The sequence below is a fragment of the Saccostrea cucullata genome, unplaced genomic scaffold (genome assembly GCF_032062105.1).
Source record: "Saccostrea cucullata isolate Sc308-1 unplaced genomic scaffold, CSIRO_AGI_Scuc_v1 ctg308, whole genome shotgun sequence".
In the NCBI taxonomy this organism is placed as follows: domain Eukaryota; kingdom Metazoa; phylum Mollusca; class Bivalvia; order Ostreida; family Ostreidae; genus Saccostrea; species Saccostrea cuccullata.
Genome location: NW_026930989.1, coordinates 99,074 through 116,189, shown reverse-complemented (window position 1 = coordinate 116,189; position 17,116 = coordinate 99,074). Strand labels below are relative to the sequence as shown.

Genomic DNA, 17,116 nt, shown 5'->3' with positions numbered 1-17,116 from the left:
TATCTTCTCTTCCTTTAGTCATATGTAGATCATACTTCACCCAGAGTACCTTTGGGTAAAGGGTGTGCAGTGACCTTGAACCATGTTTATAGGTCTAAGATCAACATCATAGCAGAATTTTATGAAAAATCCATGTCTGGAGCATATCTTCTCCCCCCTTGGTCCAATTTGGCTCTGCTTCATTCACAGAGTGCCACTGGTCAGTAGATATGCAGTGACTTTGAACAAAGTTTATAGGTCTAAGATCAAGGTCATAGCAGAATTTTATAAAAAATCTTGTCCAGAGCATATCTTCTTTCCCCTGGGTCCAATGTGGCTCATACTTCACTCACAGAGTGCCACTGGTTATTGTATGTGCTCTGACCTTGAACAAAGTTTCTAGGTCAAGGTTTGAGGCCAAAATCTGTTTAAATTCTCAGCATATCTACTCTCTCCTTGGCCCAATCTGGCTCATACTTCACCCACAGAGTGCTTTTGGGTAAAGGGTGTTCAGTGACCTTGAACCATGTTTCTAGGTCTAAGGTCAAGGTCAGAGCAGAATGATATGAAAAATCCTTGTCCAGAGCATATCTTCTCTTCCCTTGGTCCCTTCACTCACAGAGTGGCACTGGTCAATGCATGGGTATGCAGTGACTTTGACCAAAGTTCCTAGCTCAAGGGTCAAGGTCAAAAATAGCTTCTCTGTTTAAAATCCTTGCAGTCTTCACGAAAACTCACTAGCCCGACGCCCGAGGCTTGTAAAAATTGGTCTGGGCTAGTAAAAATTGTTTCAGAAGTAGCCCGACTGGCTAGTGAAAAGTAAGCAGGTACTTTCAGAGTTTTTGCTTTTAAATCTTAACCAATAAATAAAATCAAAGCACTGTAGTCTTATTCTTCAGAAAACTGCCTCATCTAACTCACGTAGCACAGTAGCACTACATAATAGTTTATTTTTCCATAAAAACGATCGTCTTTTTTCTCTAATCCGAATTTCCTCTGTTCGATCTTTTACGGTAAATACATGCAGAAATCCCATTGAATTAGGCCTAACTATGATTACTCATTTAGTTGAAGAGTTAAGGATAACATGAGTTAATTATGTTAACTGTTATCCAAATTTATATTATAACAATGTATCTGAAAATTTAATATAAAAAAAAATCACTTCTTTTGAAAAGAAGTGTAATGACCTGAAAAGGGGCTAATGTACAATACATGTACATTATCAAAAAGCTTAAAAAAAAGAAACTTTTTTGTTCAAATAAATTTAATCTTTATTAATGATAACTTATTTATTTATGATTCAAATGAGGGGAAAAACAAAATAATTAAGCAGAAGAAATACAAAAGAAAAGAAATTCAGTATGAAATTTAAATGGAATAGAGTGATACAACAGTATTTCATTTCTTTTGTTTTTTTTCGTTGGCTATTAAAAATTTCTTTGGGCTAGTAATACTGTCAAATCCACTAGCCCTACTGGCTAGTGTCTCAGAAAAGTTATCGTGAAGACTGTCCTTGGTTGATGCATAATTTCTTTCCCTTAAGTCTAGTCAGCCTCAAGCTTTACCAATTGACTATGGAACATTTGTGATCTTCCTTTCATATGTTGATTGAGGATATGCAACATTCATGATTTTCGTGCTGTTTTTTGATAGAGAGTATTGAGCACTTGTAATTTTGTGCCATTTTTTCATATTCCATTTCATCATACAAGTACTTTTATAAACATTTTAATTTTATTTTTTTAGAGAGTAGTTTTTTTTTGCCCCCCCCCCCCTTTAGACTCCAACAACACATCCCTTAATAGTAATATTCCTCTACAGAATAATGCCTTTTCAGCTACCTTACATTTTCATGTTCTTTGCTGAAAGTTGGGCCCTTTGATATGGCCACCATCTCAGTGATATCAAGTTATATCTGTTAGTTAACAATATATTTAAAATTCACAGGAAATGAAAATCACTGCACCTTTAAAAGTTTCAATTCATTAAAATCATGTTTGCTATTAGCATGTTTTACTGTATGTTAATGATTTTCAGGCTGTATGTTGGATTTGACACAGCAGGGGAAAATCTACTCACCTGGCTACCAGATTAACAGCTATCCCTCCAATGTCACCTGTACTTGGCATATTCACAAAAAGAATGGAGAAACTAGACCTATTTCTCTTCGTTTCACAGATTTCAAATTGAAGAGTAATTCTGATTATGTAGAGGTACGTCTCAGTAAATTCTGAAAGTTATGAAAGTTTACCTTCCCCATTGGAGCATAATCCATTGTCTATTGGCATGATCAGTGTCTTGTTAAAATTTTTACAATTTCATCCTCTCCAAATCCATTGGAAAAAATTCAACCAAATTTAGTGCAGATATCCTTAGTTGAAGGCAATTCTAATTAATCTCTTCCCCTCACAAGCACATCTACACCTTATAGCTATGATTTCCACATGAGCACCTCTAGACACCCTATCATGATTTACAAATGTCTTTAAAAGCAAATACTGTATGCAGGGAAATTTTCGCCCCTTTTTTATTTTCGCCCATTTCATTTGGATGAATTTAGAATGGGGCAAAGTTGAGATTGAATCAATATTATTGATCTTCAGAAATAAAGTGTGTTTACTGTCATCAATTCTTGTGTACCTATAAATAAAGACAGTTTTTATTTCTCCTTAGCCGAAGGCTCAAGTGAGCTTTTCTGATCACATTTCGACCGTTGTCTGTCTATCCGTCTGTTTAGCTGTCCGTCCGTCTGTAAACTTTTCAAACTTCTTCTCAAGAACCACTGGGCCAATTTTAACCAAACTTGGTACAAAGCATCTTTGGGTGAAGGAAAATTTAAATTGTTAAAATGAAGGGCCAAGTCCCCTCGAAAGAGGAGATAAATGACCCTCGGGGGTATGGCGGGGCCACGATAGGGAATCAAAGTTTTACAAGGAAATATATAGGAAAAAAAAATTTATAAAAATTCTTCTTCGCAGAAACCACAGGGCCAGAAAAGCTGAAACTTATATGGAGATATCTTGGGGTTGTTAATATTCTAATTTGTTCAAATCATGACCCACAGGGGTAGGGTGGGGCCACAGTAGGGAACCTAAGTTCTACAGTAAAATATATAGAATTAAAAAAAAGAAAATCTTCTTTTCAAGTACTACTTGGCCAGAAAAGTTTAAACTTATGTGAAGGCATCCTTGGGAATCGTATATTCTAAATTGTTCAAATCATGACACCTGGGGGTAGGGCAGGGCCACAATTTGGAATCCATGTTGTACACTGAACAAATCTTTTAAAAATCTTCTTCCAAGGAACTACTGGGCCAGAAAAGCTGCAACATAGGAGAAAGCATCCTGGGGTAGTGTAGATTTTATATTGTCCAAATTATGACCCATGGGGTAGGGTGGGGTCACAATAGGTATAACAAGGGGGAAATCTGGTAAAGAACAGCATGGTCAAAGCTACTCAGGTAATTGATGTGGCCCATGGGCCTCTTGTACCTTATATGGTAGAAAAACGTATTGTTCATTCAAAATGGTTTGAGATTGTAGATACATTTTATGCCTTTTAGGATACATGTACTGAATTGGTACATATATAAAAAAGAATTGACTTGTTGAGAAAAATTTAAATTGGATCTAAATTTAAATGACCAGAATAATCATCTTTCATATCGTACAAGTTGATCCATGAGTGAAAGGTACATGGCCGATAACTCCAAGATCAAGGTGAAAGCCTGAAAGGGTCAAAATTGTTGGTACCTAAGGGATAATAAATTGAAATGAACAGAATATCTTCATCATTTCATAGGGTATGAGTTGATCCCAATTTGAAAGTCACATTGCCTGTATTCCAGGGCCAATACATGTAACTCCAAAGTCAAAGGAAAAATTTCTGGCTACTCAAAGGATGGATTTGTCACAATTTACGAAATAAACCTTAGAAGTATGAAAACTGTAGTGCCATTCATTCAAAAGTTATGACCAAGATTAAAGTTTATTGAAAGTAGGTTATAATCAATGGTCAGGGTCAAAATAGTTTACGTCAAGTATTCCAGGGACTGACTTGTCACAAGAAACATACCTGTGAAAAATTAAAGACATTGCACCAACCATTCAAAACTTGTGGCAAGGCCGGTTTAAGTTTTTCAAATGAAGGTCAAACTCCAAGTCAAGGTCAAAGAGTCAAAATCATATCGGAAAGTTAATTTTATTCCTGTGCTAGAAATTTTTGTGAAGTTCATGAGAGCCTTGTCATCGTGAGTATATCTTGCCCCGAACCGGTCCTTAAAGTTTTTGTGTCTATTTACAACAGATTCAATAAAGACTTGATCGTGAAAATTAATCGTCTTGAACTAGTTTAACCCTGGTAAATCGCGAAATAAAGTCGTCACAAATGAAAGTTTGTTTACAGTATACTGTATATGTATTTTATTTGGCATGTATGATATTTACCAGAAATTGAATTTTTAAAAGGTTAGCGTAAATTTGAATTAGCGCTTTCTGATTGTGCCTTATATGAATATATGTAAATTTATACGACATTTAGTGATGTACTTCATTGGTGGAAGATGCTTTCGGGAAAGGCACCAAATAGAATACACATCTAAATATAATATGTTTACAATGTGTTAAATATGAAGACCCTAGCACCATCTGTTCAAAAGTTGAGGCAATTTTTATTTTCAAAAATAGGTCAAACTTCAAGGTCAAGGTTAAAGGGTCAAAATTGTTGGAACTCAAGGGAAGCACTTCTTGCATGAACCTGGTCGTCTCCATTCAGCTGCAGTTTTTAACTTGTACTAGAAGACATTTCTCTTAATCTGTGTTTGAATAGACAATACATATGCATAATCAAATAATGGACTAAATTTCGTTTTGCTGTCACAAAGTGTCTCCGATTCCTGTGAATGGCGTTTTCTCTTAGAAATGTCTTTAGTTTTATAAAATTACAGTTAAAAAAATTCTTGATAAAGGTCGTATTAAAAAGCAATCAGCCAAACAAAACACTTAGTTTGATATCTCCTAATTACCATGTAATTATCACAAGAATATTTCACACCCTCGTTCATGATGTTTTGTTTACATTAATCAAGCGCAGTAAGTCACGCATAGTTTGAGATTTCTGGTGTTGCAAGAGTGGGAATGAGAGAAAAGGGTGGTTTCCGGTAAACATTTCAAAATACTGCAAACATTTTCATTTCCCGTGAATTTTGGTGTACCGCCGTGAGCTCGTGAATGAGGTCAAAAATCCATGACATTTTGTGTAAGACCGGTACATATCACATGTATGATAATGATAGGGCCATTTTATGGAGTTAATGAAGCTACCTCTTTAAAAAATGTCATTTGAGATTTGAATTTGAAGCCCTTAATTTTTAAACCAAACATTACTTACTTTACATATCCTCTTCAACCCTGATGGGACATAAGGCTTCAACAAGCTGTCTCCATCTTCCTCTATCCTTTGCCACATACTGTGCCTGCCACCACAAGTAGCCCATTTCCTCTAACGCTGATGTTATGGTTCTCCTCCATGTTGTTCGTGGTTTACTTGCTTCCTCTTTCCAGATAGTGTCCAGTGTAAGGCTGTTTTGGGTATCCTGCTCTGGGGCATTCTCATCATGTGTCCCAGCCATCTCATTCTTCTTTGCTTGCTTTCTGTTGTTATACTCCTGCTTTTGCTTTCCTTGTGCAAGTCTCTGTTAGAGATCTTGTTTGGCCAGAAAATACGGTGGATTTTTCGAAAACAGAATGTCATTTGAGATGGGAATTTGAAGTCCTTAAACCATTTTTAAACCAAACATAGAGACCTGATAATCAATTTCTTATGATGCAATAAAAACTGAATAAAAGGCATGCCATGGTGACATGTATGAAAAAGCTTAATAAACTCAATCAAGTTGACTCTCAGGCCCTTCAGGCCTTTGATTTTTATCATCTTCCATATGGAATATTGATTTTGATAAGTGCCTTTCTTTCTACAGCTTTAGAATTGTAGAAGACACTTTGAAATAATTCATTATATTGGACTAGGTTATTGCATAGATCTGCTTATTTGAAAATTGTTTAAAGAATTTTAAAGGTCAATATTATCAAAATCAGAATTTTTAGTTGTTCAATCCATTGTCTTAGATAAGCCTTTTGTATAAAATTTAGATGCCTGTTTAAGTTCTGTTGGTCAAAAACCAGAAAAGATGTATAATCTTGCATTATAATGAAATTTAATTATAAAATTGTAGATCTACAATGATACAGCAGGAACTGCATTGCATAGTGGAAGTGGATTAACTGGGATTAATACTGTCTCAAATACAGAAATATTTAGTTCAACTCATGGTCACCTCAATGTGACCTTTAAATCCAACCTTGTGCTTGTGGAAAAGGGATTCAGTGCTGATTTTTCTGTTGGTAAGACAAGTGTTTAGCAGCATGAGAAAAGATTATCAATGATCTTAAAACGCACAAAAAAAATGAAAAAGAAAACACGAAGTCTCTCCATTTTTTTAAGCTGCAAATCCAAAATGTTTCCAACCAAGTGTTCCTAGCATATTCCTTTGTAAAATTTAACTATGATGTAAGCAACATCTGTCTCATTGTTTTTCTTGATGAAATCTAGTTTTGAGTAAAAAAAAAATAACACAACTAAAAAGTTTATAAATTTATGATAAAAATTGAATTATATAGATTGCCCGATGTTAACCCTATCTCAGTGGACAGTGAATTCAGTATCTGGAAAGTACACAGCTCTGAATACAGTGATAACTCTGTCCTGTCAGATAGGCTACTCATTTAAACAAGAGGAATACAACAAGGAAAGCTCTGTGTCTCTGAAATGTTTACCCGGAGGAATGTGGAATGTTTCCAGGATTCCTGATTGTCAGAGTAAGTTTTAGTTTAACTTTGTTATATATTGTACTACATTTATACTATAAAGTAGCATGTATATAGTGCACAGTTTTTTAAAGCTTTTATTCTGAACAAGCTAATTCAGAGAATTTGTGTCTCCCACCTATGGAAGAAGGAAAAGTTTATGCTGATCTAGGAGGGAGTATGGGGAGGGGGAACAAAACACTTTAAGAGGAGCAGGATTTTGGTATAAAATTTCCTTGAAGAAGCTCTAAAGCTTCTTAGATATCACTTGTAATTGAAACTTTTACACACAAACAGAATGTATGAATTCATGACCCTTACCTTTGATCTTTTCACCCCCAAATTAATTGGGGGCTTTCTTAGGCCATCAGCCATTGGGGACAAAAAGTACTTTAAGGAAGATGTACTCAAGTTGCTAGAGTAAAAGTATACAAAGTTAATGTTAAAAATTAATTTATATGTGGAAAATGTGATGATCAATTTAAATGAAAAAAGATTTGAAATTTTAAGAATTTATTTTATTTGCTTGTTAACCTTCTGAGATACAGTGAAATCTGTCTAATCCAACATGCACTGAGACAAAATTTAAAAGTGGAAAAGATTGGGTGTCGGATTGCACAGAGTAAAGAACATAGACAGCAGTATCGGTAAATGGGAATTTAAATAAGGATTGGAATTCACAAAACTAATTGCACTGTTGTTGGATTAGACAGTTTTTAATTCATATAACTTTCCACATGTTTATAGTACACATATAAAATAGTTCATGGCTCTTCAATGCAACAATTTTTGAATTGCAGTTACTTACTGTGGCACCCCACCTGCAATCCAGAATGGAATATTGAAAAATGCAACTGGTCCCAGATTTGGAGACAATGCAACGTATGAATGTAATGGGGGCTTCACAATGAATGTTTCTCCCACCAAAAAATGTCAGGCAAATGGAATGTGGGAGACGCCACCTGTATGCAATGGTAAGTAAAGAATGTTGGATCTCTGCAAACATTTATGCACAACTTGCTAGCAGATGGTTTTTTCTCAAATATTTGTTGCTCAGCCTTTAATCTACTATGGATACGTAGAAGATAACAATTTTATTCTGGCTGACATGATGCCCAGTATAAAAAGTCTCGGTTTGGTTATTTTCAATACGATACATTTTTGATAAAAGGAAACAAATTTAACCATTGTTTTATGCTTCCTTTTACTAAATCTAGTCAAATAATTTATGTGCAAATCAGATAGAAAAAATCAATTTAATTGATATGACTCTTAAAAAATATTTTACAAACTAAAAATCAACAAAATTTTTTTTTTTGAACTAATAATACAGAGGAACATGTTTATACATTATGCCAAACCCGACTGAATGACAATCCGACTGAAAAAATGAACCGAACCAAAATAGAGATTTTGTACCGTGTATCAAACTGAGAAAAAATACCGCGGTGAACCGTTTCTCTCCTAATCAGCTGACAAAGTTTGATGACTCTTAATTGATTAGGACCTGAGACATTCAAATATAAACATAAAATTTTAAAAGTAAGTCATAGTGACCTACTTTTTCTTAAACATATTCTGAGGACCCAAGATACATAAATTGACAAAGTTTGATGATTCTAAGCCAATTAGGACCTGAAATATTTAAATGTAGCCATAACATTTCAAGAAAATATCTAAATATTTCAATTTTTACAGTCGTAAAACTTTGTTAATTGATGCATCTTGGGTCATTGGAGTATGTTTACCAAAATGTAGGTCGCTGTGACCTACTTTTAGAATCTATCTGAATATTTAGGAAAGAAAAGGGGTTTCCAAACATCACACTTTGTCATTTGACTGATTTTGGGTTCTTTGAGGTTTTTACCAAAATGTAGGTCATGATGACCTACTTTAGAATTTCTAGGCTTTATCTAAATATTATCTAAATAAACAGGATATTAAGAGGCTTCAAATATAAGTGATAGGTTGTACAATGTATCAGAAATGGGGATTCAAAGTCCTTGAGCCTCTTGGTGATTTTGCCATGGTAACAAAATATGGAATTTCAAATGTGAAATACATTCTAAATGCTACTTACAGTTTTGGTCTGATTTCAAAATAGCTTGTCACAACAGTGCACTACACTAAGATACACAAGTGTCTTAACTGGTTTTTAATTTCAATGAATTAATTTTAGCTCAACAATGCTCACAAGTAAGTCCCCCAGCCAATGGACAATTAAATGTGACTGCTGGGAGTGGTACAGATTATGCCTCTGTTCTGATGTTCAGCTGCGATCCTGGATATGACCTTTTAGGGTCTGTGTATGTCCACTGCAGGTCAAATGGCACATGGTCACATCTTGCTCCAACTTGCCAAAGTAAGAAATTTATAAAAAAAAAAAAAATGCTTACAGAGAAATACATAATCATACATGTTAGTCACTGAAATTATCTTCCATGAACATTTGATACTGTAAGTAGTGAAATTTTGTTTATGAAATTTTGATTTCTTAGTAAAAACTTTCTATTCATGATGAATAGTGTACTGTACTTCAACACAGTAAACATAATTGTAGAAGAAATTGGAAATGTGCCTTTTGTTTGTTGGATGTGTCTCAAATTACATGTACATGCATTAATAATTTCAGAGATAAAGTGCCTGATACCACAGGTGATGTATGGTAAGGTTGAAGCAGCTGGTGACGTGGAATTTGAAATGACAGCCAAACTGAAGTGTGATACTGGATTTATTGTGAATGGTACCAGCAGTAGTGAAAAAGATGTTACATGTGGGAAAGATGGACAATTTTCAGATTTAGATCCATGCATCAGTATGTTTACCCTTGACAATTACTGTTATTAAATACCACTAGCAGTTTATTTTTCTTGAGAATTCAATTAATGAAAATTGTTAAAAAGTAATGCAAGTATTAAAAAAAACCTTGACACTTTGTAGTTTTTGTTCCAAGAACAGCAAGGCTTGGTCATTTTGTTAAGGAAGAATTCTTCTAACATATAATATATCCCCAAAATATGGCAAAATATTTGAAAACTTCTTTATTGAGATTAAATTGAAGTAAGTTCAGATGCCTTTATTATAATTTGAAAATGGTTAGTATTAATTGATTCTTTTGTTGTAGATGACGATGAGTGCTCTAGAAATTCATGTCGATCCGTTAGTAATACAGAGTGTATAGATACCATTGGCTCTTACGTATGTAAATGTAACAGTGGTTTTGGGAGATCTGGAGATTCAGGAAATTGTGATGGTATTAAATTTTTGTATCTCTGTTTTCTAACAGCTGGGGATATTAAATAAGTTCTGTCTCCATCTAACTAGCAGTCCATTTGCCCATTTGTCTGTCTGCCAGGCAGTTTGGTTCTTGAAACAGACAGTTCAAAATGCATGTAGCCTTCGAAGCAAGTCAGTAATTGTATATTGTCTCCTATTTTAATAGGTTAATGTTATATATATATATATTATAAAGTATATTATAAAGTTATGGAACGGGTACTAGGGAAATAGCAAATTTATGGTTCCCTGAGGGAGGAAACCATTTCCTCAGAGGTGGCGAATACATGTACTTCTACTTTGTCATGTATTTATGTATAATCTTCAAATAAATAAATGATACAATGTATCTAGACTTTGTTCAACAATATTTGTTGGAAATATATATATAATAACAACATTTTGCCTTCCAAAAAAATACCAATCTCTTTATTTCCCAGAACTGAAAATATGGTACTAGTAACATTTTTAATTTTCATAAACAGATATAATTGAGTGTGATAATGGAAATGGAGGATGCAGTCAGAAGTGTAATAATTATGTTGGATTTTTCAATTGCTCTTGCAACACTGGCTATCAGTTATACACAGGACCAAATTTCAACAATATCAGCTTGGCAGAGGGAGAAACTGGGACAAGAGCAGGAGATAAAATTAGAATTAACTACACATGTGTTCGTAAGTAACTGTATTCTAAGAGGAAAAAATCTTTTGTTTGCTTCAGTCACCATACAAGAAGAAATTTTAGCGAAGTTTCAATCAAGGATGTTGTGATCCTAAAAGTGTATGAATGTTGCTAAAAAAATTATTCTGAAACATTGATAACCTTTAATTATGTTTCTATTCACAATAAAATCTCCAAAATTATTTCGTGCTGAAATTAATCACTGATTGGACAAATCACTAATTTTGCTTTTCTCTATAAAATATGCTGATATGATTAATCAATGTAGATAAATGAGATAATGCTAGGAAATGAATTATAACTTTGAAGAAAAGGCCAGGTATTTTGTCCCTAGTACTTTAATTAAGAATACAATGTACTTCATTATTACATAACGGGAGCAATAATATTATATATATAATTTCAGGAGCTCAGTGTCCAACACCCATGCCTCCTTTGAATGGAAAGATACTGAGCAACAAACAGTTGTTCTATTATGAAGATGAAATAACTGTTGAGTGTGACCATGGCTACTACCCAGATCCGCAGAGGACAACACTGAAATGTGGGGTAGAACAAGGTGTTGGGAAGTGGTCAACAGAAATGACAAATTGTACAAGTAAGTTCTGACATTTTAATGTGAGGATAGCTTAAAACAATGCCTAGTATCATTTTTATTTCGTTAAAAACCTTTGAAGTATTATACCATGAGGACACTAAGTTTTGAGGGAGTACCATTACTACCATAAACACCAGGTTTGTCAATTTTTTCATGTCAAATTTATCCGAGAAACATTTTGTTTTAGTCACTTAACACCTAAACCAAAGGTTCAAGTTTGTGACCAAAGGTGTGTCGATCATAAACCAAGGTTATTAAGACAAGATCAAAGTCTCGTATTGCAGCAGTATTAAATTATTAGTCTAGCCACAACTTGAAATCAGAGAGAAGTAAGAGGTTTGTTATTGAGACAGAGTGCATGTAACTTGAAAATATTGATAGTCTTCTGTATTAATAGGGTTAATACATTGTACAAGTATTATTTTGCATTTTGGACAAGGTAGAGGACAAAGGTGTTAGGAAAAATGAACATTTCTTGATTTACCATAGCTGTGAAGTGGAAAAAAAAGACAGATATTTTTTTCAGGAATGTTTTGAAGAAGAACTTACATGTGAGCTGTAATGTAAAATTATGTTCATCATCGTTTATAATTTTTATTTTTCTCTCTTTTACAGAGGGGACCTGTAAAATGCCAGATCTTACTTCAGATCCTAATTACAACAGAATCTTTCCAAATGATAGTACAACGGTAAATTTTGGGACCCCTGTCATTATTGAGTGCAGATATGGGACACAATTTAGAAACTTGTCCTTATATTGTGGAGAAAATGCACCATCAAATTACAGTCTCCTGGGAGATAATTTGAACTGTCCAGGTAAAAACAGTAATACATGTCAAAAATTAAGTAAAAATAGGTTAATTATTATTGAACAAACAACGTGTTATTTGTAAGTTATTTACCCATTTGTGCCTTGAGAAAAAGTTCATGCTGTGGTGAGAAATAGAAATGAAAAGATTCGCTGAGTGCTTTATCAATTCACCAGGATTTTTTATTCAGTTTGAAATGTTGTTAAAATATCTCCAATTTTAGTTCAGTTCATTTTTATTTAATTAGAATTAATATTAAATCAGGTTTGGCAGCATTTGAATAGCATGGGGGGGGGGGGGGTTTAAGTGTTTCATAAACAACTTGTTTATTTTTTTCATTAATGCATGCAGGGATCATATCTAAACTCTTTGCTAACAGTACTTAAATATGCCAATATCTTTAAAATTCAAAATGTTGCAATTTCATAAAGTTTGTTTTTCTATAGTTTTACTTTCGTAGGAATCTTTATTATAGGAAATGAAAGCACCAAGTCTATACAGTCAATTCTCGAATTATCGCCATTCGATTCATCGCCATTTTCGCGATACCGCCAAGATTTCCTAAGAACATTTTTCCTGCTATGTGAAATTCTCTTTATAACGCCAAATTCGCATACCGCCACCCTGTTTTCACAACAAACGTCAATTTTTGAGTGTCAATTGTCTCGATATACCGCCACAGGTGCGTGTGGTCAGTGAAGCGCGGCTAATTGGTTGACACTATCCCTGTTGTAAAGTACACAAAGACAGACAAGGTACATGCAATTTTAAAGTAATTAAACAAGAACTAAATAAACAATAATTTTAACATGAACCGTTATAATAATCTTGTTTTCTGTTTAATAAAAATCATTTTGAAAACGGGGTCGTTGTTGAAGTACGCCGATAACTAAATAACTATATTATTTAGATGATCTCTGAATTAAACAATGCACAGTTTGTTGAAAAAATAATGTACGGTATAAATTAGGAAAGTTTGATTAACAATGTTGCCGTAAACAATAAATTTATTCAAGAATTCATTTTACTTACTATCGGCAATATTTCAGGACGATCGACCCAGCATGTTTTTTTTTTCAATAGATTTAAATGCACCCACATGTACAAGTAGTTTGTCTTTATTTCATAACTGCACATTTTGTTTTAAATAGCGAATTTTTACATAAAAAAATTACTTGAAGTATTTTCAATCAGAAATATGTTTATATGTACATGTAATAATAAGAATAGAAATGGTAACTTTACTTCTTGTTTTCCAGCAGATAGGAAATTCAATTCATCGCCAAATTCGTTATACCGCCATGATTTCTAAATTACAAAAGGTGGCAGTTTATCGAGAATTAGCTGTACTTTATTTCAATGTTTGAAGTATGAAAAGGTTAATTGGTAAATGCATGGACAGGGTCAATTTATGGATAAATTGAACCTAGCTCTTTTTCAATACATGTACATTTATAACTTGTAGAATAAGATGCTTTGTATTTTTTTATTTATTTTCTTTTTGATTTGCTTCAGTGATTGACTGTGGGGTGCCAGAGCAAGTTCCAGGTGCTGATGCGTACAGCTACTCTGATTCACTTTTTGGCAGTTCATTTAATTTTAGCTGTCAGAATGGTTCAACGCTCAGTGGAAAGTCAGTAGATGGGGACTATACTGTCAGATGTCAGGAGAATAGACAGTGGGGTTTTGGAAATCTCACATGTACAGGTGGGTGATGGTTGTATTAACCCTGATTATTGTTATACCCCCGCTCCGAAGGAGAGGGGGGTATACTGTTTTACCCTTGTGTGTCTGTCTGTCCGTGTGTCCGTGTGTCTGTGCGTCCGTGTGTCCGTCCGTAACAAATTTTCGTTGCAGTTTTCTCAGCAACTACTCATCGCAGATGCTTGAAATATTAACACAATCTTCTCTGAGGCATGCCATATGGTGGGATACATTTTTGCTCAAATCTGATATCAACTTCCTGTTTGTCGATGCGTCTGTCCGTTTCATACATAACAAAGTTTCGTCGCAGTTTTCTCAGCAACTATTCATCGTAGCTGATTGAAATTTTAACACAATCTTCTCTTAGGCATGCCATATGGTGGGATACATTTTTGCTCAAATCCTATGTCAACTTCCTGTTTGTCTGTGTGTTTGTCCGTTTTTAGGTCACCTGAGTAAACTCAGGTGACCTATTGCTATCCGTTTTCGTCCGTCGTCGTCCGTCGTGTGTCGTGTGTTGTGTGTCGTGTGTCGTGTGTCGTGTGTTAACATTTGAACATTTTCAGCTTCTTCTCTGCAACCACTGAACCAATTTCAACCAAATTTGGCACAAAGCATCTATGGGTGAAGGGGAACGAAAATTGTGAATTTCATGATCCCTGCCCCCCTGGGGCCTGAGGGGTGGGGCCAAAACCACTAAAATTAATGCAATCTTTAAAAATCTTCTTCTTTACTCCTGGACATCAAGCAGTCAAACTATTTGCATGATTGTAATCAGCATTGAGTCCTCTACCAAAATTGTGAAATTCATGGCCCTGGGGTCAGGGGTTCTAGTGCTAGGGCGGGGCTAAATAAGTATATAGTGAAAATGCATTATTTCTTTGAAAATCTTCTTCTCTGCTCCTGGGTATTAAATAAACCAACTAAGTACATAGTTATGATGAGCAAGAGTGCCTCTACCAAAATTGTGAATTTTATGGCCCCAGGGTCAGGGGTTCTGGTGTTAGGGTGGGGCTCTATTGATTATATAGTAAAAATACATGATTTCTTTGAAAATCTTCTTCTCTGCCCCTGGGTATTAAATAAACCAAGTAAGTAAATAATTATGATGAGCAAGAGTGCCTCTACCAAAATTGTGAATTTTATGGCCCCAGGGTCAAGGGTTCTGGTGTTGGGGGGGGGGGGGGGGGGGCTCTATTGATTATATAGTGAAATTACATGAATTCTTTGAAAATCTTCTTCTCTGCTCCTAGGTATTAAATAAACTAACTAAGTGCATAGTTATGATGAGCAAGAGTGTCTCTACAAAAATTGTGAATTTTATGGCCCCAGCATCAATGGTTCTGGTGTGGGGGGGGGGACTCTATTGTTTATAAAGTGAAAATACATGAATTCTTTGAAAATCTTCTTCTCTGCTCCTAGGTATTAAATAAACTAACTAAGTGCATAGTTATGATGAGCAAGTTTGCCTCAACCAAAATTGTGAATTTAATGGCCCTATCATCAAGGGTTCTGGTGTTGGGGGTGGGGGGGGGGGGGCTCTATTGATTATATAGTGAAATTACATGAATTCTTTGAAAATCTTCTTCTCTGCTCCTAGGTATTAAATAAATCAACTAAGTGCATAGTGATGATGAGCAAGAGTGCCTCAACCAAAATTGTGAATTTTATGGCCCCAGGGTCAAGGGTTATGGTGTTGGGGGGGGGCTCTATTGATCATATGGTGAAAATACATGAATTCTTTGAAAATCTTCTTCTCTGCTCCTAGGTATTAAATAAACTAACTAAGTGCATAGTTATGATGAGCAAGAGTGCCTATACAAAAATTTTGAATTTTATGGCCCCAGCGTCAATGGTTCTGGTGGGGGGGGGCTTTATTGATTATATAGTGAAAATACATGAATTCTTTGAAAATCTTCTTCTCTGCTCCTAGGTATTAAATAAACTAAGTAAGTGCATAGTTATGATGAGCAAGAATGCCTCTTCTAAAATTTTGAATTTCATTGCCCCAGGGTCTGGGGTTCTGGTGTTAGGGTGGGGCTCTATTGATTATATAGTGAAAATACATTGTACATTAAATCTTTGAAAATTTTCTTCTCTGTCTCTGGGTATGAAGCAGATGAACTACCTATATAGTTATGATGAGCAAGGGCCCTAATCTTGCAGAATTGTGAATTTCAAGGCCCCAGGGTCAGGGGGGGGGGGGGGGGCTCTACTTATATACTGAAAATGAATTAATTGTTTGAAATCTGGTCCTTTGTATTTATAAAACATTTATTTACTTTTTGATAGGCAATTTTAAGGGTGCCTTTTAAAAATTTGTGCAACCTAGGGTCAGGGGTTTATGTGAGAGTGTTAGGGGCACTACTGATTATTGATTAATATTACTGATTAGTTGGAGTGCATTTTTGTTCCCCTACCCTGCTTATGGTTATTCAGTAACCAAGCTAAGCAACTGCTAAGTTTATTGTTATGATGATCAATGGTGCCCTTTCAAAATTGTGAATGCCATATAGCATCTGGCTTAAAACATGAATCAAATTCAATACACTGTAACTGGAAAGTTGTTGCATAATGCTCAGGTGACCTATAAGGCCCGTGGGCCTCTTGTATACATAAAGCATTTTCGTCACAGTTTTCTCAGCAACTACTCATCGCAGATGCTTGAAATTTTAACACAATCTTCTCTGAGGCATGCCATATGGTGGGATACATTTTTGCTCAGATCCGATGTCAACTTCCTGTTTGTCTGTGCATCTGTCCGTTTCATACATAACAATTTTTCGTCGCAGTTTTCTCAGCAACTATTCATCGTAGCTGCTTGAAATTTTAACACAATCTTCTCTGAGGCATGCCATATGGTGGGATACATTTTTGCTCAAATCCTATGTCAACTTCCTGTTTGTCTGTGTGTTTGTCCATTTTATACATAACGAATTTTCGTCACAGTTTTCTCAGCAACTACTCATCGCAGATGCTTGAAATTCTAATACAATCTTCTCTGAGGCATGCCATATGGTGGGATACATTTTCGCTCAAATCCGATGTCAACTTCCTGTTTGTCTGTGCGTCTTTCTGTTTCATACATAACAAATTTTCGTCGCAGTTTTCTCTGCAACTACTCATTGTAGATGCTTGAAATTTTAACACAATCTTCTCTAAGGTATGCCATATGTTGAGATACATTTTTGTTCCAATCG

The 17,116-nt window shown here is 34.9% G+C and overlaps 1 protein-coding gene across 1 annotated transcript in view; it reads left to right on the top strand.

Annotated features, from left to right (window-relative positions):
- LOC134230906 (sushi, von Willebrand factor type A, EGF and pentraxin domain-containing protein 1-like) overlaps positions 1-17,116 on the top strand; it is a gene marked incomplete at its 3' end in the record, with an annotated part of 139,419 nt that overhangs the window by 24,264 nt on the left and 98,039 nt on the right. The window contains exons 11-21 of the mRNA XM_062712771.1: positions 2,020-2,195; positions 6,215-6,383; positions 6,660-6,857; positions 7,646-7,819; positions 9,025-9,207; positions 9,478-9,660; positions 9,970-10,098; positions 10,607-10,798; positions 11,212-11,403; positions 12,019-12,219; positions 13,728-13,919. Of these exons, the coding sequence (XP_062568755.1) occupies positions 2,020-2,195; positions 6,215-6,383; positions 6,660-6,857; positions 7,646-7,819; positions 9,025-9,207; positions 9,478-9,660; positions 9,970-10,098; positions 10,607-10,798; positions 11,212-11,403; positions 12,019-12,219; positions 13,728-13,919 (1,989 nt within the window). The remainder of the gene's footprint in view (positions 1-2,019; positions 2,196-6,214; positions 6,384-6,659; positions 6,858-7,645; positions 7,820-9,024; positions 9,208-9,477; positions 9,661-9,969; positions 10,099-10,606; positions 10,799-11,211; positions 11,404-12,018; positions 12,220-13,727; positions 13,920-17,116) is intronic.